The 24,130-nt window shown below is 43.4% G+C and overlaps 1 protein-coding gene across 1 annotated transcript in view; it reads left to right on the top strand.

Annotated features, from left to right (window-relative positions):
* The window catches only part of LOC116332780 (aryl hydrocarbon receptor-like), a 42,800-nt gene extending 19,491 nt beyond the window's left edge, over positions 1 to 23,309 (top strand). The window contains exons 4-12 of the mRNA XM_031755834.2: positions 6,021 to 6,097; positions 12,340 to 12,429; positions 13,410 to 13,521; positions 14,590 to 14,723; positions 15,247 to 15,449; positions 15,983 to 16,092; positions 18,809 to 18,950; positions 19,125 to 20,718; positions 21,972 to 23,309. Coding sequence (XP_031611694.2) covers positions 6,021 to 6,097; positions 12,340 to 12,429; positions 13,410 to 13,521; positions 14,590 to 14,723; positions 15,247 to 15,449; positions 15,983 to 16,092; positions 18,809 to 18,950; positions 19,125 to 20,718; positions 21,972 to 22,121 — 2,612 coding nt within the window. The 3' untranslated portion in view covers positions 22,122 to 23,309. The remainder of the gene's footprint in view (positions 1 to 6,020; positions 6,098 to 12,339; positions 12,430 to 13,409; positions 13,522 to 14,589; positions 14,724 to 15,246; positions 15,450 to 15,982; positions 16,093 to 18,808; positions 18,951 to 19,124; positions 20,719 to 21,971) is intronic.
* The last annotated feature ends 821 nt before the right edge of the window (positions 23,310 to 24,130 follow it).

The following is a 24,130-nucleotide window of genomic DNA, read 5'->3' as shown; positions in this document are numbered from 1 at the left end:
GAAAATTGTGCATTATTTAAAATGCCAAACTCATGTGAACTTTATTGTTATGATAACTTATAACCTTATTTGTGTGGCACTTTATAAAGTGCATGTTATTGTGAATTTTAGCCAAAAATGTGATGAAATATTAATATGTATGCATACTAATAAAAATGAACGACAGTTGTCCTGATGGCTTCAGGGATGTCGTTTCAAAGGTTTGGTGCTGCAAACTCAAAAACGTGGATTTGAAGTAGAGGAGTGGAGTAGTCAATAGTGTAATAGGATGAGCTATGTAGAAGGATTTGGGCTATGCAGGGCTGTATGTGTGATTAATGAAAAAATTTAAATCAGTTAAAAGTTTCATGAGAAGCCAGTAAAGGGAAGCAAGAATAGAATGAATGACAGGTTAGTGAGGCTGAGACATGTAAACGGTGAAGTCCAGTGGAAATATGTTTGATGTTTATGGATTAGCCTGTGTAAAAGTTGTGACAGGGCCTTTCAGCAGGCGTCATGTATTTAAGGCAGGAAATTCATTCAATCAATTTCAACTCTGTATATTTTTATTATATACAACATTATATACAACACAAATGCTACAGCAAGGGGGAGCCAGGACGCCAGGTCAGGGGGGAGATATCATCACCCCCACCCGAGATTGGGTACCAAGCCCCAAGTGCTATAGGAGTAGGATCTTTGAGTGCGAGAGGAACTGACCTGAAAGATAGGATCATGGCCAAGCTTGAAACCTGGACCCCCCGTAGTCGGTTACCAAGACTACGTGACGTACCCTCAGAAGGTCTGCTAGATGATGTTAATGCAGCACTACGGACGATACCTACAACCACGATTACCGAGACAAACAAGCTGATCTACACTACGGCAGCAGTGATCAGTGAGATGCTTGGCTACGAGTCACACAGCCACAAGGGGCAGTACCCTCCATGGAGAAGGAGGCTAGAAGCTAAGATCAAGGTAGCACGGAGGGAGGTTAGCCAACTATCGGAGTTGCAGAAAGGCGCGACAAAGAAGGTGCCTACGAAGTACAGCAAGCTGTCCTGAGGCCTTGGAAACTGCCAAGCAAAGACTCACAGCCTTGGCCAGCCGCTTGAAGAGGTACACCAGAGAGATAGAAGGCAGGAGAATAAACAAGCTGTTCTCCACAGAACCAGCCAAGGTGTACTCTCAGTGGCAGGGGAACAATATGAGAACAGCACCACCAAGGCTGGAGATGGAACAATACTGGAAGAACATATGGGAGAAGGACGCAACCCATAACGGCAATACTCAGTGGCTAGTGGATCTGAGGGCAGACCATAGCGACCTCCCTGAACAGGGTCCAGTAACCATCACAGTGGCAGATATCCAAGAAAGGGTCTCCAGTATGAAGAGTTGGACAGCACCAGGGCCCGACATGGTTCACGCCAACTGGCTGAAGAAGCTGACTGCACTCCACGAGCGCCTGGCGGCACAAATGAACCAGCTGCTAGTTAACGAGAGACACCCGGAATGGCTAACCGAAGGTCGGACGGTCCTGATCCCCAAGGACCCCAAGAAGGGACCAACAACGTGCCTCAGCACCACGTGGAAGCTCCTGTCAGGCATCATAGCGGCTAAGATGAACAGGCACATGGGTCAATACATGAGCGGGGCACAGAAAGGAATGGGCAAGAATACCAGAGGCGCAAAACACCAGCTACTGGTAGACCGAGCAGTCAGCCGAGACTGTAAGACCAGACTGACCAACCTGTGCTCTGCCTGGATTGATTACAAGAAGGCCTATGACTCAATGCCCCACAGCTGGATACTGGAATGCCTAGACCTATACAAGATCAACAGGACCCTGAGAGCCTTCATCAGGAACTCAATCGGGATGTGGCGTACAACACCAGAGGCCAACTCCAAGCCCATAGCACAAGTCACCATCAAGTGCGGGATCTACCAAGGAGATACTCTGTCCCCACTGCTGTTCTGCATAGGCCTGAACCCCCTCAGTGAGATCATTAACAAGACTGGCTACGGATTGTATAGGAATTTCTTTTATTTATGTATTAATCACATTATTTTGTATAATGCCTTGGTACCACTGGATTTTAACATGTCTTACACTCATACAGTTAGACAGATGGTGTGGGTCTGGTTAGGAAGTTGGGGGGAAGCAGACAACTTTACAGGAAGAATCTTTTGTCTCTTCGAGGACTCTGGGAGGTAGCAAGGGAGTGTGAACCTTAAGGTGTGAAACAGCCGTGTACTGCCTTTTGTTCCTGGAGAAGGTATTTAACTGAGTGCCATGGAGGCTCAGAGAGACTCTGCTGACCGTCTGCCTGCGCAATCATGCTGGCTCTCCACCAATCCGATACCGGTGCCAAACCGGTACTTTTGAAACGGTGCCGGTGCTTAAACGGTGCCCGAACCGGTGCTTAAAGAATGGAGAACACAAACTTTGTCCAAAAACCTCTCATGTTTAGCTGTTTTTTTGTAAAAAGATAACAATGTTAGCCTTTTCTGCAGCTATAGGGCAGAAAATGACAGGGGAAACCACAGGGGAAAAGGAGGTATTTATAAAAAGAAGATTAAAACAATACATGAAATATAATCAATACTGTTACTCATAGCTGCTACCATAATGATAACTTAACAAACAGCCAATATTGGGTAATTGCAAATAGTTATCAGCTAATGCTAACATGCACACCAGCTGGGTGAGGGGTCAGTGTTGTTGAAAGGGGTCAGCTATACTGACCTCTTGAAATTCTTCATAAAGTGCCATCTACTGTTCATATGTTCAGCTGCTAGCTTGTCTGCTGTCCAGAGACATCACTGTTGGCACTGAAACTGTTACAAATGTGTATCCAACTTAAGAGTCATTTTTATATCGATTTCTTATAGCAGTAAGTCATAAAGAAGTTTCACATTAGTTTTCCTCAGATCTTCCACAACCAAGTTAGTGTGCTCATGCAGTAGAATGTATAACCACAGTACATCCACAGTTACCATGACAGCGACTGTATATAGAGTTAGTCGTCAGTAGTTTCACCTCCTGTATGTAATGTACACTTCAGCTAATTTTAATAATTGGATTAGAAAATCATTAAACTCAAATAGCTCATGTGTGTTTTGTATGTCTTGGGTAGAGACTCTGATATACTCATTCCTTGTTTCTCAGTTGTGCCTCTAAGTCTCCTATTTCTATTTTTATTTTGGTTTGAGTCTCTTTCATTCATTAAAAAAGAAAATGTAGACTTTAAGCAGTGTGTACATAAGCTTAAGGCGCTGTCATATGTACAGACATTTGAAGGAACGCTCATGAACCTTTTGTTTCCAGCTTCTCATCTGCGTTTTGTACACCAACACATTACAATAAAAAATGCCTGCAAAGCCGGCAGAGAGAGAGCGCCAAGTATGAGGGAGTGCCTGATTTTCAGGGTCAGTGCTTGTTTGTCAGGTTTAATCAGTTACTGGGCCAGATACGTTTGGCCAGTGCTGACATGGGGCCCACTGATGGGATCAAGCACACTGCTTCCACCACAGTAGTTTAGCAGCAGCAGTGTTCATACAGTGCTCCTTTCTATCATCCAAAACACTCCCAAATTAATAAATAATTTCCTTGTCAAATAGGGCTGCCACAAACGATTATTTTGATAGTCGACTAGTCACCGATTATTTTTGCGATTAGTCGACTAATCAGATCATGCATCCATTGAACGTAAAACGTACAGCTTATTGCACCAGCAGCATCTGCTCTTATATAACTATCATTAGCTTACAACTTTAAGTGTTTAAGGTATGTGCTAACTAAAAATGAAGACAAGATGATAGTTTATTAAATTTAAATGAAATTTGCAGATTGTTTTGGTGGAGTTTAATAAACGCAGCCGTCTGCTCCTTGCTATCTAAAATATAACAGGACACGGAGTATATTCTGGAGCATCTCACACTTCTGATAATCAGGTGTCTGCTTGGCGTTTATTCAGCTGTGTAAAAACTATAACTTTCAGCCAAACCGATTTACTCATGAACAAATAAAATACTGAAAAAAGCCAAACAATAACATTTTTAAGTTATCTAAGTGGCTTATATATCATGTTTAACCTGAGTAGCGAAAGATTTGCCGGGAGTCCGGTGTTCTCACCGGCTCTAGTGAGCCTTGCCCCGGCTAGCTATGGAGCTAGTGGGTAACAGGCGTCTCGAAAGCGTCGGGCGCTTTTGCAAATATGTGGTGTCTTGATAAACTGAGCAGATATTTGAGGTTTACACAGCTACATTCTCGCCTGAAAATATGTTAAACGTTTATATTGTGACCCAGAAAGAATAATAACAGTAACATTAAAACTAACTAGCTGCCGCCATTGTTGGAAACTGAGCTGAGCTGCGCTATGAATTCTGGGACAGTTTCTTCTTCTTGGGGTTTAACGGCAGCTGGCATCCTTGTACATGCAGTGCTGCCATCTTCTGTTTCAGTCCGTTATTACACTCTTAAATCCTACTACTTATTCCTGCATCTTTTGGGATCTTACAAAGCTTCAAACGACGTGTCGACTATTAAATTAGTCGTCGACGATTTTGATAGTCGACGTAATCGTGACTAGTCGACTAATCGTGGCAGCCCTATTGTCAAATAGAGTACATCAAAGTTTAACGCTCCAAAGTCATTTCATGTGAACTTCAAGCAGCAAGTCCTGGTGATGTTCCCACAGCTTATGTCACCCACATTCAGGTAGCCAAATTGAAGCATCAAGTATCATAACCAGGTGTGCTTTGAAGAAGGGCTTCTGTGAAAGGAGTCAAGTGTAGCTACATCTGTAGGGTGAAAACTGTGGTCACAGAAGACGAGGTTTTCTCCCTGTCTCACTCTGGATTTCCAATACACATGAATGGGGAGGGATCTGAGAGATTTTCTGATCATAACTGAAAAACCGTAGAAGGCACAGTGGAACACATGTGTTAGTTTTGTACGAATCGTTGTCCTGGTCGATTTGGTGTGACAACGGTGTCTGTAAGGTAAACGGTGTGGGAGAAAATCCACCTTAAAAAAGGACAGAAAAGTGATAATAATAACAATAATAATAATGGGAGTCAATGGGTGTAAAAAGTTGTAGATAAATTGCTCATTTGTGTGAACACAGGTGGGGGTAATAAAGTGGTGGACATGATCAAATTTATGTGTGTTTCTAATAAATATATTGTAAGTTCATAACAAAAAAGAGAAAGGGGGGCATGGTGAAAAGAGAGTGAAAGCTGTAGTTGACCTGACAACCTTCAACTTCCCACTAAGTAGGGGGTGCGCAGAGCCATTGCAGGGAGGGGGTGTGGTATAAATTTTAAAAAAAAGAATGTTTGGACGCTGCTAGCATAATGGACAAACGCAAAAAAACCACAAAGCAGAGGATGAAGCATCGCCAAATATCCTTCCAAACCAACTTCCTTCTAAGCTAAGGACTAGAAAATATGATGAAGCATAGCATTCTCATTCCCAACGTTTAATACCGACGATTTGTCCCGAGGTGTCTCATAGTAACGCGAAAGGTACCCTTCTGCATCCTGATGATATGCTTCGGATTCTCAATTGAATCCAGTAGAATTCAGCTTGTGGCGGTAACACACGCTCCAGCATGTATTCCAGCCCTAACCTTAACCTTATGCGTATGAAATAGTGTTTTCCAGAGCGTCTCACAATCAGAACATAAAACACATTTACATGTATAGATTCATTCCAAACGGCTCTCATGCCTCCGAATGCGTAACATACCGACGATTTGTCACATAGCGTCGGTATGTGACGTGTTGGGATGAGAACGTGTTCATCTTGCCTTTGGCTTCACCTGCACAACGATGAGAAGGAATTTGTTGTCTCTCTGTTTTAAAGTAAAACCAGTATATTTTAGCTCAAAAGCTCTGAACTTGAGGAAACTGCTTATTTCATAGAGACTGCATGAAGTGCTTTGTTAGTATGTTTCCTACTTTTAATGTAGAGAAAATAACAGCAGTGCTGTGCAAACATCATCACAGGACTGAAGCATGTGTGTTTCTCTCTGCAGTTGCCCTGAACAATCGAAATGGAATGAAGGATGGTCACAATAATACCAAGATCCCCGAGGGTGAGCTTCTGCTGCAGGTCAGTTATGAACCACCAAAAGCACCATGACTAGAACAGAACAGCCCTTTATCATCACTGACCATGTACAACAAAACTGTGACACTTTTATCTATAGTTATTATTTATTAATTAGTCAAACATGTTGTCTTTATTGTTAGTTTGCTGTTAGGATTCAGTTCCAGGGATTCCCAGCTGGGAGCATCATGCAGACTCTGGGACTCAGCTCTTGATGAGACTCTGTCTTTGAAATTTTGCTCTGTTGACGTGACTTATTGTTTCATTTTTGTAAATTTGATAACTGCATTAAAACTGCTGTGTTACTTTTCTACCACCAAAGGTCCTGCTACTGTAGTTTCACGTCTGACAACAAGTCTCAGTGTTGTTCAAATATGTTTGACTTTATCTTTGCATGAATAATAGGATTTAGCTTCTTTATACTTGAAAATACTTGAAGTTTAAAAACAACACTTGTATAAATGTTTATGTGGCAGACCTGTGACTGTAAAAAAAAAACATTACAGTGACCTCTGACAAAATCAAAAAGTGTGTGAGGGATAATTCACTGCTCTATCCTCACATCGGTTCACAGTAGTGCAATTAAACATCAGCTGAGCTGTTTAACTGCAGCCAGCGAGCTGGTGAGTAAAAGAGCAATTAATTTGCATTTTTGTGTCTTTGGGTCACTCTAATTAGTAAAAAAAAGTTCAGCACTGCAGGTCATGTGTGAAAACAGCGTTAGTGTCATTCTCGGGGTGTTTTCATGATGTAGTTTCATTTTAGGTGCAGAGTCAAGCCACATAAATGTCATAGCTACGAAAAGCAGGAGGCTCAGTGTCTGTTGGAGCCACGCCTGCTGCCGTCTGCAGTCCCATGCTACTTTACTTGCTCAATTCTTCATCAAGTCAGTGTTTATATTCGAGCTTAGCCTTGTTTTATTTCTGCTCTGATGACTCGATGTGGCCCTCATGTCACACTCAATCTACACATGTACGTTTATTTTGTTTAAATCGCTTTAGTAAACACTATCTAACATCATTAAAGTGCTGGTTAGGGTTAGGGCTGGAATACATGGCTGGAACGTGTTTTACCGCGGGAGTGTCATTCTACTGGATTTCATCCATAACCTGGCGCGTAGCATAAGAACGCGGAAGGTCACCTTTCACGTTCCTCAGGAACGCCTTGGGACTTGACAAATCGTCCGGATGTTACGCCTCGCGAGTGAGAACGGGCTGTAAATGCCTGTCGTGTAGACTGGAGTGTTCCCAGGACTCACATCCACCAGGTCACTGGTTTGGTTAATCCACAGGCCTCTTTATGGACCAGTTTGTACAAATGTACTGTAAATGCAAAATATCAGAGACTTCAGCTCTAATCAAATACAAATTAGGTGACCTGGAGAATGTGATAGGATAATCTGATAGAAATGCTGTTATGGAGTATTTTTCTGGAATTTCAGGTAGAAATTATTGATCAAAAATCCAATTTGGCTTCTAACAGAAAAATAAGATCTTCTGTCGTCTGTGCTGTGTGTGAGCGAGGAGAAAGCTTGCTGGCTGCCGGAGCTTTCATTGATTTTCCAGTCCACTTCCTTCCAATGTGCATCACACTGGCATTCCAGGAGAGCTGAGGAAACAGGCTGCTTGCCTTTCTCCAACATTTTCAGCCTTCCTTCACATGATAACTGTACATTTCCCCAAACTGTTCAAAGTGAGAAATGAAAGGTCATTGTAGATGAGTCAGGAGGCGGGTGCTCCACAGAGGAGTTGCTCCTCATGCTCGTCTTGATGCATTCTCAATCATCCAGGAAAGTAAATCTCCAAAAGTTGAATCTGTTCATCTGGACGTAGCGTTTTGTGGGAGAAAGCGTTTCGTCACTCATCAAGTGACTTCTTCAGTCTCAGCTGGCTGCAGGTTTCCCCAAACCTTATAAACAGTACATTTGCATAATGACTGAAACCAGCCCACTGAAGGAACAATGGGCTGTGAGGTCAGTTCCTTAATCATAATTATGCAAATTCCCATGACCATTGATCAACAATCACTGACCAAAACCCACTGATCAAAGAACACTGATCAATGGCCATGAGTACCATTCACAGAGAGTTGGGGAATGGCTGCAATCACAGCATTGTAAGATGGCGAAAGATGTACCCTTAGGCCCCTCCTCGATTCAGAGATGGTCTTTCCCTTTTCACGTAAATGGCCTCCTTGACTCCGGCGCTCAAACCAGCGTTCCTCCCTGTCCAGGATGTGAACATCCTCATCATTGAAAGAGTGTCCACTGGCCTGTAGGTGTAAATAGACTGCAGAGTCCTGGCCTGACGAGGTGGCTCTCCTGTGTTGTAGCCAGAGGTTGTTTGGTTTCCCCGATGTATAAATCCTGGCAATCCTCCTGGCACTTAACAGCGTACACTATGTTACTCTGTTTGTGTCGGGGACCCGATCCTTGGGGTGGACCAGTTTTTGGCGCAGCGTATTTTGGGGTTTAAAAGCCACAGAGACCCGGTGTTTAGAAAAATGCGTCTCAACTGTTCCGATACTCCTGACACATATGGGATCACTACAGGTTTTCGCCTGGGCAGCGGTTGTCCTTCTCTCCTGGATCGGCTGGAGCTTTTTAGGTGCCTTCCAGCTTTGACAAAAGTCCAGCTGGGATAACCACATTTACTCAGGGCCTTCTTGATGTGCTGTTCTTCTGCCTCCCTGGCCGCTGTGTCAGTGGGGATGGTGTTCGCTCTGTGTTGTAGCGTCCTGATGACACCCAGTTTGTGCTCCAGTGGATGATGAGAGTCAAACCTTAGATACTGATCCGTATGCGTGGGTTTACGGTACATGTCAGCTTTTAGATGTCCCCCATTACTGATGGAAATCTCACAGTCTAAGAAGGCTAACCTGCCACTTTTCATATCCTCCTGGTGAATTTGATGTGTTGGTCCACCGAGTTAATGTGATCCGTGAAATGTAGTACGTCCTGAGATTTGATTTTCACCCAGGTGTCATCCACATATCTGAACCAATGGCTTGGTGGTGTTCCAGGGTAGGATAGCAGCGCCCTCTTTTCCACTTCTTCCATGTACAAATTGGCCACGATGGGTGAAACTGGGGAGCCCATGGCACACCCATGTTTCTGCCTGTAGAACTGACCCTTGTATGTGAAGTAGGTGGAATGAAGACACAGTTTCAAAAGCAAACACACTTGGTCGATGCTGAGAGTGGTCCTGTTGCTGAGGTTGGTGTCATCCTGTAATCTCTTACGGACTTCCTCCAACGCTTCCGTGACTGGGATGCAGTGTGAGAGAGATGTAACGTCAAATGCGAGACCATGGTTTCATCTGCCTCCATAATGACATCTCTCACCTTCTCAACAAAATCCAGGGTGTTCTGGATGTGGTGTTCAGAGCTGCCCACCAGCAGGTTGAGAATCGAAGCCAGAAACTTGGAGATGTTATAGGTGACAGAGTTGATCATGCAGACAACTGCTCCTCAGAATAAGCGAGGAGATGGACAGTGATGGTTTGTCTCCAAAGGAATAGGCTTCATAAAATGAGTCCTTTTATGAAGCCTATTCCTTTGCTGTTCTTCACATCAGATGGTAGTGAATTATAGAGGAGCCAATCAATTATTCAAACTGAGAGAATGGAGGAAATATGGCAGAAATTAGTAATTGTGCTACTTTTCCCTTTTAGGTAATGTTAATAATAAACACAATGAAGGTTCACACAACAGCTAAGACAACACAGGACGCAGGCTGACTGGTTTTAGTCTGGAAACCAAGAAGTAAACAGATGACGCCTGAAGTAAACCCTTTACAGCTCGGAGGTTAATGATACCATGAGGTGCTAACTGGTATGTTAGGTGGTAACTGGTAAGAAAAATGGCCTCATTTTGGATGATTTGGAAAGCTGAGGAGTTCAGACACTGAACTCTTTGTGTCGTCCAGTTTATGCTCACTGTGAAGGAAGCGAGGCAGCTCATTGGAGTGTGTCACCGGTGTGCTATCAGAGTGTCAGAGTGTCTCCATGCCATGCAACACTCACTCCTCCAGGTGTGCGTGTGCGTGCGTGTGTGTGTGCGTGAGTGAGCTTGTATTCATATCTTTGTGGGAACCAAAAAAGTCCAACTTAGCCTTTTCTGTTGATACAACACACCTCCTTTGGTTGGAACCGGTGCTTAAACAATGGAAAACACAAACTTTGTCCTAAAACCTCTCATGTTTAGCTGTTTTCTTTGTAAAATGATAACAATGTTAGCCTTTTCTGCAGCTATAGGGCATATATGGTATCACTCTATCAAACAAGAAGACAGCAGCATGTAACTACGACGGTGTTTGCTAGTTCACCTTACATGCATTAATGTAATAGCGTGGTTAGCCTACTCAACGTAAATTACACATGAACAACATGAAGCTACTCACGCAGAGGAGAATGGCTGCTGCTGACATCATCATCCGCCATCATTTCTGCTACACTGGCAGGGCTAGGGGCCAGGACTCTCCTCTTCGGGTTCTTGGGGGATGTTGCTAACTCCAGGTCCGATAACAGGCACCACACCCGCAGTAGATATGCTCGGTGTGAGGTCTCGCAGCAAGCTATCAAATACGGTGCATTTCTTAGCTTTTAAAAAAACGCTATGCGTCGCCAGGTGTTTCATCAGATTCGAGGTGTTACCTCCTTTGCACAGTATCAGCTTAAAGCACTTGTTGCAGGCTGCTGAGTTTGCATCTTTTGCTGTGAAGTACAGCCAGACTTTGATCGCCGCCTTGGGCATTTTTAATCTGTAGCTCTGCTCTAAAAGAACGTACGTACCTGGGCCCGCCTACTATCTTTGGAAAGGTAAAATGATTGGCTAGAATCCAAAGTGTATGACATCTCAAGAAAAAAAAAAGCACTGAAATAAAGCACCGAAATGTGCGCTGCTTTTCGGTCTGGTTACTACCGTTTATGTCAGAACCGGTACCCATCCCTAATCATGTGACGCATAATGCTCCGACGTGCTGAGGTCACTACCTGGGTTACGCCATGTCGCAAGTTTTGTGAGGTGCTTTTGTGATATTTAATGGCTTGGTTACATTTTTTATTTCTTCCCGATATCCGATCCAGTAATTTAGGTCAGGATCGGACCGATACTGTACATTGGATCTGTCCATCCCTAGAAAAAACCCCACTCCTCATTCTGACTGGCTAACACAGAGTCATGACCTCAACCCAGAACACCTTTGGGATACCACGAGCCAAAAACTGGAAATCCTGCCCAGAAGCAAATTCTCACTGTTATAGCTGCAAACATCATATTAAAAACTATCAATTAACAACAGCATATCTTAGGTTTGAATGTTTGTGAATGCAGACAAGCTAATATTTAGCTTTTCTGCTAACAAGCTAACTATTGACCTTGATGTGAATGTGTAAAAAAAATGTGTATGTTTCTGTTCTGTGTCCTGTGTTCTGTTTGTTTGTATATGTGTTTTTCTTGCTGCTGTTACAACCAAATTTCCCCTTGTGGGACAATTAAAGGATTATTCTATTCTATTCTATTCTCTATTCTAATACTGTACTTTTTTCAATATAGTGTATATTCACTGTAATCTTCAAGACTGTTGTCACACTCAGTCATTGCTCCTCATGCAGGACAGTTTCTTTGGAGGTCTGCACAGCCAGAGAGCCAGCACCAGTCCTCACAGAGCCCCCCCAAACCACAACCTCAGATCCACGTTTATTTCGTCTCCCATTGTCTGACAAAAATGTTGTTAGATGAAAATGAGGATGCGGTCATCTTTTCAGTGACTATAATCATTTTTACACATATGGAAATGAACAAAAAGGGAAAAATATAACATATTGTTGCACCTGCTGTTCGTCAATTTATGTCCTCTAATTAAAGTAGGCCACATCATTATCATTTTGTCTTTAGGTCAGTAGGTCCACTACTGATGATGTGTCCCAAATTTTAATATGATAATTTAGATCAGATCTCTAATCCCTAAACCTAACCAAGGAAAAATGGCAGACTAGCTTAGGTAAAAGAACGAAAGTTGAGGCACACAACGATGTGTGGCGCTGGTAAAGTTTCTGGGCTGCTTTTCCTCATAACAGCCATCCCCTGAGATTTTCTCCATTTAAAGCAATGCATTATCAGGGACTGTAACATCTAGTCCTTTTACTGAATCTGGATGATGACAGTCAACTACTGCGGCCTGTATCAGCACACGGATGAAAGCAAAGTAATGAATCATGTCACTGTCTGTCCTCGTGCTTTAACAGGCTCTCAATGGATTCATCCTGGTTATCACTGCCAGTGGGACCATCTTCTACTCCTCTCACACCATTCAGGACTACCTGGGCTTCCATCAGGTATTAGTCTGTTTTTCACTCTAATTACATCCATTAGTTGTCATTCCTCACTAATGAGAACCAGAAGCCAGAGTAGCTTAGCATTTAGGGAGGTGACAGGTTCTAAATGGGTGTCATTGTGACATGTTGGCATTAAGTAGGCCCCGGGTCCTAACGATTTATTTGATATTTTATATTGTATTGAAATACAAAAGTAGTAATTTTACTAGTCCACAGACAGAGGCGTTAGAGGCTCTGCTTCATCAGCTGATAAATGCATTGCTTGCGTGCAACAACTGGCGGGAGCAACACGGGGGTCTGCGTCGATCCACTGGTCTAGTCCCTGCATGCTAGGGTCACAGGCTCAGACAGCTGCAGAAAGACCTATTTATAGCTTGGCCTTTTGTAGAAACCAGCGGCCACAACAGCATCCTGCAGTGCACAGCACGTCTCTGCACCACCGCTCGCACTCATTGGACAGTGTTACATCCAGCTTTTAAGCACTATGTACAGGTGGAGCTTGCACCTTTATTATAACTAATAGCAGAACTTCTGTGACTATAAAAATGCATCTGTGGCATATAATCAGGGTTCTATATTATAGAAAACAAGGAACCCTGTTTAAAAGAAGTGCTGTGTCGACCGCACACAGAGTATAAGCTAGTTTGTTTTATTCTTCTCTTAGACAAAAGTTAAAACCATTACCATTACCTAATGTGTCCTTTTAGTTTACTGTTAGCATTAACTGTGTTACTCAGTGAAGACGCTAGTCTCCATGTAACTACTATGACGAGGCACAACAGATGTTTACAACAGCAGCAGCATAGATTCACATTCAGATCACTTCACATAGTCAGACTCACACAGCCTACAGTCTTTACACACTACCAACACTGTTGCATGTCAACAGATCAACAAACAGTGAGGTCAAGGAAAAAATAAAGAATTATAATCAGGTTACGTCTACAAAAAGCTTAAAAAGGTCTCTTTTTCTCTCTCAGACTGATGTCATGCACCAGAGTGTGTATGAACTGGTCCACACGGAGGACCAGCAGGAGCTCAGAAGAAACCTGGACTGGGCTTTGAATCCTCCTGCTCCAACATCCCCCAAAGGTGATCTCACCTCACACCTGCTTTTATTCCTGTATGATAGTTCAGCACCCACACTCCTTTACTACAGAGCCCTCTACCCTCAAAGTTTTTTCCCAGTTTCTCAACCTCGTTTATCTTTTTTTCTGTCTTTGCTTGGTAAGTTTTAACTTACCTTTGCAGCTGTGTCTCAGCCCTGAGAGTTATTTCAACAGCATTGTGTCTGTTACAGTGTGGGACCCAAAGATTTCTCCAGATTCTACAGATCTTTCAATATTATCTTTGCCATCATCTAACTGAGTACCAGAGATGATGACATTTCTTCTTAAAGACTCAAATATGAAATAGTAAAGTCTGTGTTTTTGACCTTCCACTGCAGTCCACATGAACACAACCATAAACATTTGGATGTCAGTATCAGATGGTTAAGTACACGCAGTTTAAGCTGTAAGAACAGCCTCAGGTCAGATCACATGACCCTGTAATCTTCACTGTGGCTTATGAGGTGAAGTGGTCCCAGATCTGTGTTCGGGTTTTAAGATGCTTATGTGTTATGTGTTAGCACTCTGTTTAAGACCCGCGGCCCTGACACAACCTACGGACTATGAGAAACTGTTTGCACTCTCTTCTTTAAATCATTTGCAAATCTCAGGAACACATTTCTGAAAACATATCAAATATTTAAACCAGGACAGTTTGCTACATTGTAACAACTCATGTTGAATTTGATATGTCTCAAAAAGTTGAGTGAGGAAAAAGCAACGCTGGAGGAACATTTAAATGAACCAGTTGAATGAACAGGTCGTATCTTAGGGAGGTAGAGTTTCTCAGAAGATGAGCGGACGTTCTCCAGAATGCCAAAAACTGCACATTCTCCACTATAAAATCGCCAACACTTTGAGTATCTCATCATCCAAAGTACCTTATGTCATTTTAAAAAATGTTGAGAATCTTGAAAAATCTCTGTGCCCAAGGGGCCCGGTTGAAAATCAATATTTAATGCCCATTCAGACCTTCAAGAATCACTGCATTACAAACACACCCGACACATGGAAGTATGGCTTTGCCCACACAGATTTTTGCTTTTTATAGAGATGGAATTTGACAGTAGCTCATCTGTGGTCTCCTACAACCCGGAACACCTGCCTCCGGAGAACTCGTCCTTCCTGGAGAGAAGCTTTGTGTGTCGCTTTCGCTGCCTCTTGGACAATTCTTCTGGTTTTCTGGTACGTGACATTTTATATTTTTACCAGAGCTAACACATGACACACGCTTAACACGCTGGACTTGACATCCCTGTTCTCTGCACGTAGACATCTATCGTAGGAGTGTATCTGTGTATTTTTATATACCTGGTGAGTTAAAGACATGAACACGTATTTATGTAGTACTTTTCAGCTCCAACTGAACACTATAAGCACTTTCTACTGCAATTTTATATTTTGCGCACTGGGTGCTGTGGATGTGGCTCTTTATGATCACTAACATTCAAACTGATAGATGATCATCTCTAGTTTTCTGAGCTTCATTTTCCCAGAAAAGGATCCAAACTTTTATCAGAGTCGTCTGCTACCTGTTTTCATGTTCCCATGCCTGCTAACTCCCACCTTCACTGAGGTTTTTCCTCAAAGATCCATCTTTACAGTTACCTGTAGTAGTCACAGGTTATAAAAATAGTATATCTACTAATACAAATACAAAGTCACATACATTACCAGAAGGATAACTAGTTCTTTTGCTTACTTCCAGGCTTTGAATATCCAGGGAAGGCTGAAGTTCTTGCATGGGCAGAACCAGTGGCAAGAAAACGGAGGGAAAGCTGCACCGCTGCTTGCATTATTCGCTATTGCGACTCCTCTTCAGCCTCCATCCATTCTAGAGATCAGAACCAAGAACATGATCTTTAGAACCAAACACAAGCTGGACTTCACCCCCATGGCCTGTGACGCAAAGTAAAAATACATTTCAGTACTTTGTATTCGACTGAGATACCTCACATCTGATTTTTGTTTGTTTGTTTGTTCAGCAAACAAAGTTAGGGATAGGAGGTAAAATTAGGTTTGAGATTTGTATTAGCCACATGCTAAAGTGGAGCATTTTCATTGGATGTTAGATTACAGGTGACATCGCTCATTTTCTGTTGCGCGATTTTGGCGTTTCAAAGTGAGACAAAGAAATCTAGCAGACCGCTGACAAACCACATACGGGTTATGCGTAAGTTTAGTTGTGTTGTATGTGTTTTGATCATATGTATCCTCCTTCATGAGATCTTTGGGTAAGTCAGACAGGTGGGAGGTTATTTATTTTTAGAAAAATGCAGAAAACTAAAACAACATCACACTGGTAGAAGTTTCACAGGGTGACTGTACTAAAATACAATACTATAGTTTTTTGTTTTGTTTTTGCTTTCTTTACAAAGCATTCATGACATACGGAATGAACTGTAAGCAACTGTCCGAGGTAATTCTGGTCGTTTTTTGTACAGGGGGAAGATAGTGCTGGGGTACACGGAGGCTGAGCTGCGGGTGAGGGGCTCTGGCTATCAGTTCATCCACGCCGCAGATATGTTGTACTGTGCAGAGAACCATGTCAGAAGTAAGTAACCAAAAACCAACTGTCAACCAAAACAGTCTAGTTCATTCAAAGATGGGGCTGAATACTTGTGCCCTGTGCCTTGCCTGAAAATCCCTCATTTCCATCCTCTGCGAGGCGTTCTTCTGATTTGTTGCCTTGTATAAACAGAAGTTTTGATCAGCAGGTGGGTGGGGCTTCTGTGGTCATAACCAGAGCTGTGTGGCTGCGAGGATAATATCAGGAATTACACGCTCACTGAGCCAACAGTAGGAAACAACAAGTTTTATGAAATTGTGTAAAACAGTCTGAAGCCTGAGTTCTCAGCACGTGTCTGTATGTTGCCCTCATGATGTGAAAATGTAAGCTGTGCTTGGCAGTGGCCGGCCAACACTCTGATCCATAAAGGGCCACAGGGCGCACTACGTTCCTGTAGATCTTCAACTTGAGGCGGTCGGGCATTCGTCGGTCACACAGGACACCAGTGACTTGGCACCACTTCATCCAGGTCGCATTAATCCTGGCTCGTACGTTTGGCAGGATGTCGCCGTTGTTGCTGATCATTGATCTGAGGTACTTGAAGTGACATACCTTCGCCAGGTCTTCTCCATCGACACTAATGGTGCCATCGGTTTGGGGGCCGGCTTCTAAGTACTCAGTCTTCTTGGTGTTCAACCTAGGCCTGTACTCACTCAGGCGTGTCTTCCATTGCTGCGTTTGGCGTTGCAGCTCCATTCGGGATTCATCTGCGAGGAAGACATCGTCAAGCATAGAGGAGTGTCCAAGGGTGGGGTGCTTGGAGGTCAGCGGTCACGGTGTCAATGCAGAGGATGAAGAGAAGCGGGGACAGGGCGGAGCCTTGGTGAACACCCACGGTGATGTTGAAAGGTGGTGATGTTCTCACTGGGCTTCTGACTGTGCTGGTCACGTTTTTGTACAAGAGCTTGATCCAATCGACGTAGGCCTCTGGGACCCCGTGTGATCGCAGAGAGTGTCAGAGCAGGTCATGAGGGACTTGGTCAAAAGCCTTTTCCAGGTCGAGGAAGGCCATATGGATGGTCTTGGTCTCCTCTTGGTGCTTCTCCAACAGCAGGCGGGCGGCATGGATGGCATCTATTGTGCCGCATCCTTTGACGAAGCCACACCGGTTGGGCGTTACTGTGACAATTTCTCGCAGCCTGGCGTCGATGAGCCGTTTGAATACAGATCCAAAGTCTGACTTCCTAAAATTATTCTAGAATCAGGTCAGCAGCACACCACAGTGGGTTGAGCAGGCGATCCATATACTGCATCTTTTTCCCCTCTACCCCTCCTCTGCTGTCTGCTCCACTGCCCTGTCATAAAATAATAAATGCTAAAAATAAATAAATAACTTAATTTTCAACTAAATTCTAAAATATTATCAGATGTCACTAAATGAATAATGTGCTAAACTGTGAAATATAGCGACCCTACCAGTAACTTGCAAAGCCAAGCTGCACACATGTGTTTTGTAGCTTTGTAGTATTGGATGTCCTTCATGTGTGGTCTCTCTAGAGGGAAATCATAAAAGCCAGCAGCTAAAAAAGCTCTCAGCAGTTCTGATACACACACAGACCAGCCAGGTGATGCCATATTTACAATTCAAATTAAACCTCTCATTTTTAAGTGGTTTTTGAGTCTACCTGGAGTCTAGAGAAGCAGCTCAAGAGGAACATGAATCCTTTTGTTAGCAGCCTGGTCCCTGCCAGTTACTTTGGAAGCACTGAGTAATAAACGTGAAGTGGGAGTTGAACTAGACCAATTATGAAAATTTTGTGCACTAGAAGTTCCAGGACAATAACTTTTTATAATAATGTTTGCAATATTTATGAATTAAAGTAAAAGACTGAATGACTCAAATTTAACGTGCTGGTGAAAAGCAATCCCAGAATTCATTACAGCAGCCCGATGCTGGCAGGGAATGATCTCCTTAGCAGGAAAGCTAATCTCACAGATCTCAGCCTTGGCAAGGTTGGGGTGGATCAAATTTTGAGAGATCCAATTAGTAACAGAAGCTAGACAGTCATTGATGTTTATTATGTAAGATTATTGAGTTTGTACAGAGAAGTAAAGTTATATGTCATTGTTAAACTATATAGAGAACAGGGTAGAGTCCAGGATTTTAGTCTTGATTGAAACACAGCTCTCGACTCAGCAGGCTGTGAAAAACACTAAACCAAAGTTGACTGCAGGTGCCTAAACATTCACACCAAAAAAGTTTGTGCTACTGAACAACCTGAGTATGTACAGGAAATCCTGTGCTGATGACGTTTGGTCTGGTCAAAGAGTTCAGACAGCTTTTGTAAGTAATCCTGTGGGATTAGTAAACAGATTGAGCAAAGCTGCAGAGCTGCCTGAAGAGAGGATAGGGCAAAGCATCAGAGATGATCCATAGAGCAGCACCACCACGTGCACTTCAGTGGACAGATATCTTACTGACCATGATTAACTGTCTTTGTGCCTGACCCTAACCCACTAGTAAAGGTGAAATGAGTCCACTGCCACCCTGTCCAGCCTGGCAGGACACAGATGCGTGGATCATTTGTGACAACTTTCGGTGGAAACTCATTTCCGGGAAATCACATTTAAAATAAATACCTTTAATGGCATTTGGCATTTAATGCTAGTGTGCAAAACTTCAAAGTGTTATGTAGATTTAGACTGTCATAGTGGAAAGAGGTTATCTCTGAGTAACAGTTTTTCTGTTCAATGTTTACAGTGATGAAGACTGGAGAGAGTGGTCTGACTGTGTTCAGACTCCTGACTAAGGAAAACCAGTGGAAGTGGGTCCAGGCCAATGCCCGGCTGGTGTATAAGAATGGGAAACCAGATTACATCATCGCCACCCAGAGGCCTCTTTTGTAAGTACCTGTCTATGTACAAATCTCATTTGGTCATTTGTCTCGAGTAATACACTGAATCAAACCATTTAGATATCCATGCTCCTTCCCTTCAAACCCATACGTTTGCATTTTTTAGTTGTTAAAAAAGACTGCACGGAGAAGTCCTGACAATGATGTCTTCTGTGTTTATAGAGATGAAGAAGGAGGAGAACATTTGCGTAAGCGTTCTATGCATCTACCCTTTACGTATGCTACAGGAGAAGCCCTGCTCTATCAGTCCAATCATCCCATCGCAGGCTTTAGAGATGGAAGCTGTGTAAAAAATTTTAGCAAGTCAAAGAAGAACCGGACTGATAAGCTGCTGACGGATGGTCTGGACCCGGGCTCCCTTCTTGGGGCACTCATGAGTCAGGATGAGTCTGTGTATGTTTGCCAGCCAGCTGTGGAGCCCAAACTGTCATTTCACAGCAGCTTCTTTGCAGAGCACATTAGTTTCTCTGAAGGTGAACCCTCCAGCCTGCACAGAAGCTGGAATGAACCTGCTAATGGTGTTGTAGGTTCAGGTATCACAGAACCAGGTACCAGCTTTGACCCACTGCTGGCTACTTTGGACTCGCTCTCTTTGGAGGGCCAGGGGGTTATGGATGCAGAAGAGAGGAGTTACTCAAACAGCGAGCTGTTTGGAGCTCTGGAAGGGCTGGGCCTGAGTGCTGAGGACCTGGAGTTGCTGCTGCTAGATGAGCGTATGATCAGAGTTGAGATGGACCCTGAGCACGTGCCCACTTTGGATGATCTGCTGACAAACGATGAGATTCTCTCTTATATCTATGACTCGATAGAAGGAAGGACTGATTCCACAGTACATGGAGGACAGGTGCCTCCTAGCACTACCACAGCAACCTCCACACCAGTTTCATTATCAGAAAATAATCTTGATACTAGTGTGCAAATGCAGTTTCGTCCCTCCAAGCCTCCAATAATGGAGCACACTCCCATTGTCCAGCTATCCCAGCAGATGCAACAGCATCTCAACATGCGAACCACTAAAGTACCACCTAACTGGGGCCAGCAGAGTGACCATTTCCCCCACAGGATAGTAAATGGAGAGCTGCTGGGGCAAAATCAGTCTATTGGCAATGGACAATGGACAGCCCAAGACATTCTAGTCCCAGCAGAGATAGAGTTGAAACAACTGACCACACAACAGACTACTTTCACTGACAAGGCCTCAAACTTAAATAGCAAGCTTCACCAACACTACCTTCAGCAGGAGCAGCAACCAAGGACCCAGAAGCAGCTCTCACAACAGTGCCATGCCAAACAGACAGCAGCAAACCTTGACGGGCGATGTGGTCCGTCGAGCCCAGAGCATTCAGCAGAAAAAATGCCATGGCAGAACTACAGCTTCAGCGAAAACCTGGGCAGCAGTTTCTGCATCGATAACAGCCAAAACGCTCTTACAAACACCTCACTGGAGTCTTGCAGTGATTATAACAAACCCACTATGGACAGTGTGGATTACACAGTCAGTGGAAGTGGTTTGCTTGAGAGAAGTGCAGAGCAGCAGGGCGCTGAGTGCACAGTTGCATCTTTTCGTGGAATGAACCACAAAAGCCACACAGAGGAGATCCCGGGCCCCTTGTTCGAGGTCATCTCCAGTCTGTCGCAGTGCCCTCCCTCCACTAGCTCCCTGGAGCAGATTCTAAGAGTGGGTAAGCCCTGCTGTCAGCTTGACCACTTTGGCATGGTGACCTCTGAGATCCTTGATGACCCCAGTCACAGCAAGGTGAGGTTGCTGATAAGTGGCACATTGTCATGACATTGAAATCATTACTAGCTGCACAGCTCGGAGGTTCCTTCCTGAGCCCAGCATACAGAGTGTGTACCCAGGTTGGATAACAACATTTTAACTTTTTAGTAGCTTTTACATTTAAATCTGTTATTAAGGAAATCATCTTTTATCTGTCTGTATTCTATGTATTTAGACATGAAGGTGCATCAGTTACTCGGTAATTTGATTAAAAGAGAAGGAACGGTGGTTAGCACTGTTGCCGCACAGCAAGAAGGTCCTGAGTTCAATTCCACCATCAGGCCGGGGTCTTTCTGTGTGGAGTTTGCATGTTCTCCCCGTGTTTGCGTGGGTTCTCCCCGGGTACTCCGGCTTCCTCTCACCTTCCAAAGACATCCAATTAGTGGGGATAGGTTAATTGATCAATCTAAATTGCCCATAGGTGTGAATGTGAGTGTGATTGGTTGTCTGTCTCTGTGTGTTAGCCCTGCGACAGGCTGGCGACCTGTCCAGGGTGTTCTCTGCCTCTCGCCCTATGACAGCTGGGATAGACTCCAGTGCCCCCCGCGACCCTGAAAAGGATAAGTGGAAGCGAATGGATGGATGGATGGAATTTCATATTATAGTAAAGAATGTCACTCAGAATCCAGGAAGTAGTTGAGACAGCCTCGGGATGGTAGGGAAGAATGAGAGCGAGGGGTGACTGAAGCAAACGTCACTGCACATGTGGGTGAAAAACTCTGAGGTGGTGTTGGGTAGGTATGGTGCAAAAGTAAACGAGCAATGTGAAAGGATAGGTGGTAGTGTTTTTGTGGAAAGCATAGAAATGGCTGAGTGGAAAAAATGGAATGAGTATTTTAAGCAACTGGTGAATGAAGAAAATGACAAGCAGACTTTTTATTGTCATTCATAAGTGTGCAAGGAATGAAATGTCATTGCAGTTGACTCAACATAAGATGAAAAAATATTTAAAATAAATCAAATATGTTAAAATATGTATAGCAGCAAAATATATTATCACGTGCAATGGTAATGATAACTGATATTTTTCTGATATTCACAGATATATTTATATGCTCCATAATATTGGACCATGTTTCTTAATAAGGGTTTTGCCTTATTTATGTTTTTGTTTCTGCTTTTAAGATTGTTTTAAGATTATGAATAATAATCTTTGTCTTATACAAACACCCACTATGAGCCAAATGGCAGTCCTATTTGGTGTTAATGATGTTTTATATCCTTTGCAGATGGAAAATGGCTGCGTGCTAAACAGTACTTACCCAGGAGGTTGTGCCCTGCCTAACAGGAATGGATCTGTGCCTCCTACTATCCAGGTACCCAGCCCTGAGACTTTGCCTACACTTCCGGACCCACCAGCCACCGGCTTCTACCTCTGACCATCTGACCAGGGACAGTCATGTAGCAGGACACTGTGAATGGCCAGAAACATACAGTGACTGGACCAGCCTTATACATCTACACACTACAACAAACAAAGCTGAAGAAACGTAGGCCGACATCTGTGTTGTCTGTTTTTGTCCTTTCATTTTGACTTTGTAATGTTGTGTCAGGGGAGGGGATCACCGAGTTATAGTTTAAGTCATATTATCATATGAGTTCTTTGTTTACACTAATGCAGTTAAAAGCGCTTAGCTTGTTTTAAGTAAATATGAATCATTGGAGGCTGGCTTTTAGAAATCTGCATTCAGATACATTGTAAAACCAACGTGTTCTCGTCCCAGGACATCAGATTCTGCTGTGCTGTCTTGGCATTGTTACTTTAATGCACCAGCATGGCTTTGTTAGACACAGACACCGACAACCGAGAAATCTGTTTTCAAGAGGAATTTACAAGTTAGCCAGCCAGGAGTCTGTGGTTTATGTCCTCTCAAGGAGTTCTGTATTTTGCACTTTCATTACAGTCAGTGATTCTTTGCCTATTTGTTTCATACAGATTATTCAGATTGAATCTACATTTAAATGGACCAAGAATTTGGCCACATCTCCTAATCTTAGAATTCAGGTGTTTTCAGCCCCATTTACAGGGGTGTATAAAATAAAGCACCTATCCATGCAGTCTGTCTTTACAACCATTTATGAAAGAATGGGTCATTATAAGGAGCTCACAGAATTTCTGCATGGCACTGTAATAGGATGCTACTACTGCAGCAAGTCGGTTAGTGCAATTTCTTCCCTCCTTCCTACATATATTTTATAATCAATTTTAAGGAGTATTATTATTATTAAGTGGAAGCTTTTAGCAGCCAGAGTAGCTCAGCCACTAATGTGCCGTTACAATGCTAAGGCATACAATGTGTAAAAATGTAAAGTCACTGATTTGCTTACTCAGTAACTATGGAGGTCCAAACCTCTGGCATTAATGTAAGCACAAAAACTGTGGCATGTGTTTCCATGGCTCCTGTAGGCTTAATGTGTAGGTGCTCCAGTGTTACAGTAGCCATGTAGAGTCTGTTATGTAAAAAAGGTCTGATCCATCCATCTATCCATCCATTTTCTGCCCATCTCTGCCCAGACCACCCTCCTCCAGCACCTCAATTCAATTTTATTTATACATCCCCAAATCACAACAACATTCAAGTCAGTGCACTTTATACTGTAAGGTAGACCCTACAATAATGCAACAGAGAAATCCCCAACAATCATATGGCCCCCTACAAGCAAGCGCTTTGGCAACAGTGGGAAGGAAAAACTCCCTTTTAACAGGAAGAAACCTCCGGCAGAATCAGGCTCGGGGGGGGGGCTTCCTTCAGAGAAAGCTCATTTCTACATTGTATCTGCAACCTCATTCTTACGGTCACTACCCAGAGCTTGTGACTCAGGTGAACATAAGGGCGTAGCTATAATTCAACAGCTTTGCTTTTACACTCAGCTTTCCCCTTACCATCACAGACCAGTACAGCATCTGCATCACTGCAGATGCTTCTCGAACCTGTCGATCCAATCTCTTGGTCCACACCCCCCTAAACCATGAACAAGACCCCAAGATCTGTAACTGCTCTACCAGGGGTAGTAGTAGTAACTCGTTCCCAACCCAGAGAGCCCCTTTCAGTCTGAGGACCATGGTCTTGAATTTTGAAACACCATTTCTTATCCCAGTTTCATCACACTTGGTTGTGAACCACCCCAGTGTGAGTTGGAGAATCTCAAGATCCTGTGACCACCACACCAGACCTCCTCTTGGCTGCACCTAGAAATTTCATCTATGGAAATTTGTGACAAACAACAGCAGTCCCTTTGTTCAACAGTCACAAAGAACGAGTCTAACTTATTGCCAACAATGTGAACCGGGCTCTGGTAATGGTTGTACTGGTTAGGCCACAGCAATGGGCCTGATACCATATACTCCCAAAGCACCTCAACAGGACACACAGTTGAATGAAGTCCG

The sequence above is a fragment of the Oreochromis aureus genome, linkage group 16 (assembly GCF_013358895.1).
Source record: "Oreochromis aureus strain Israel breed Guangdong linkage group 16, ZZ_aureus, whole genome shotgun sequence".
NCBI classification, from domain to species: Eukaryota; Metazoa; Chordata; class Actinopteri; order Cichliformes; family Cichlidae; genus Oreochromis; species Oreochromis aureus.
The sequence above is the reverse complement of the archived record's forward strand: the minus strand, read 5'-3'. Positions and strand labels throughout refer to the sequence as shown.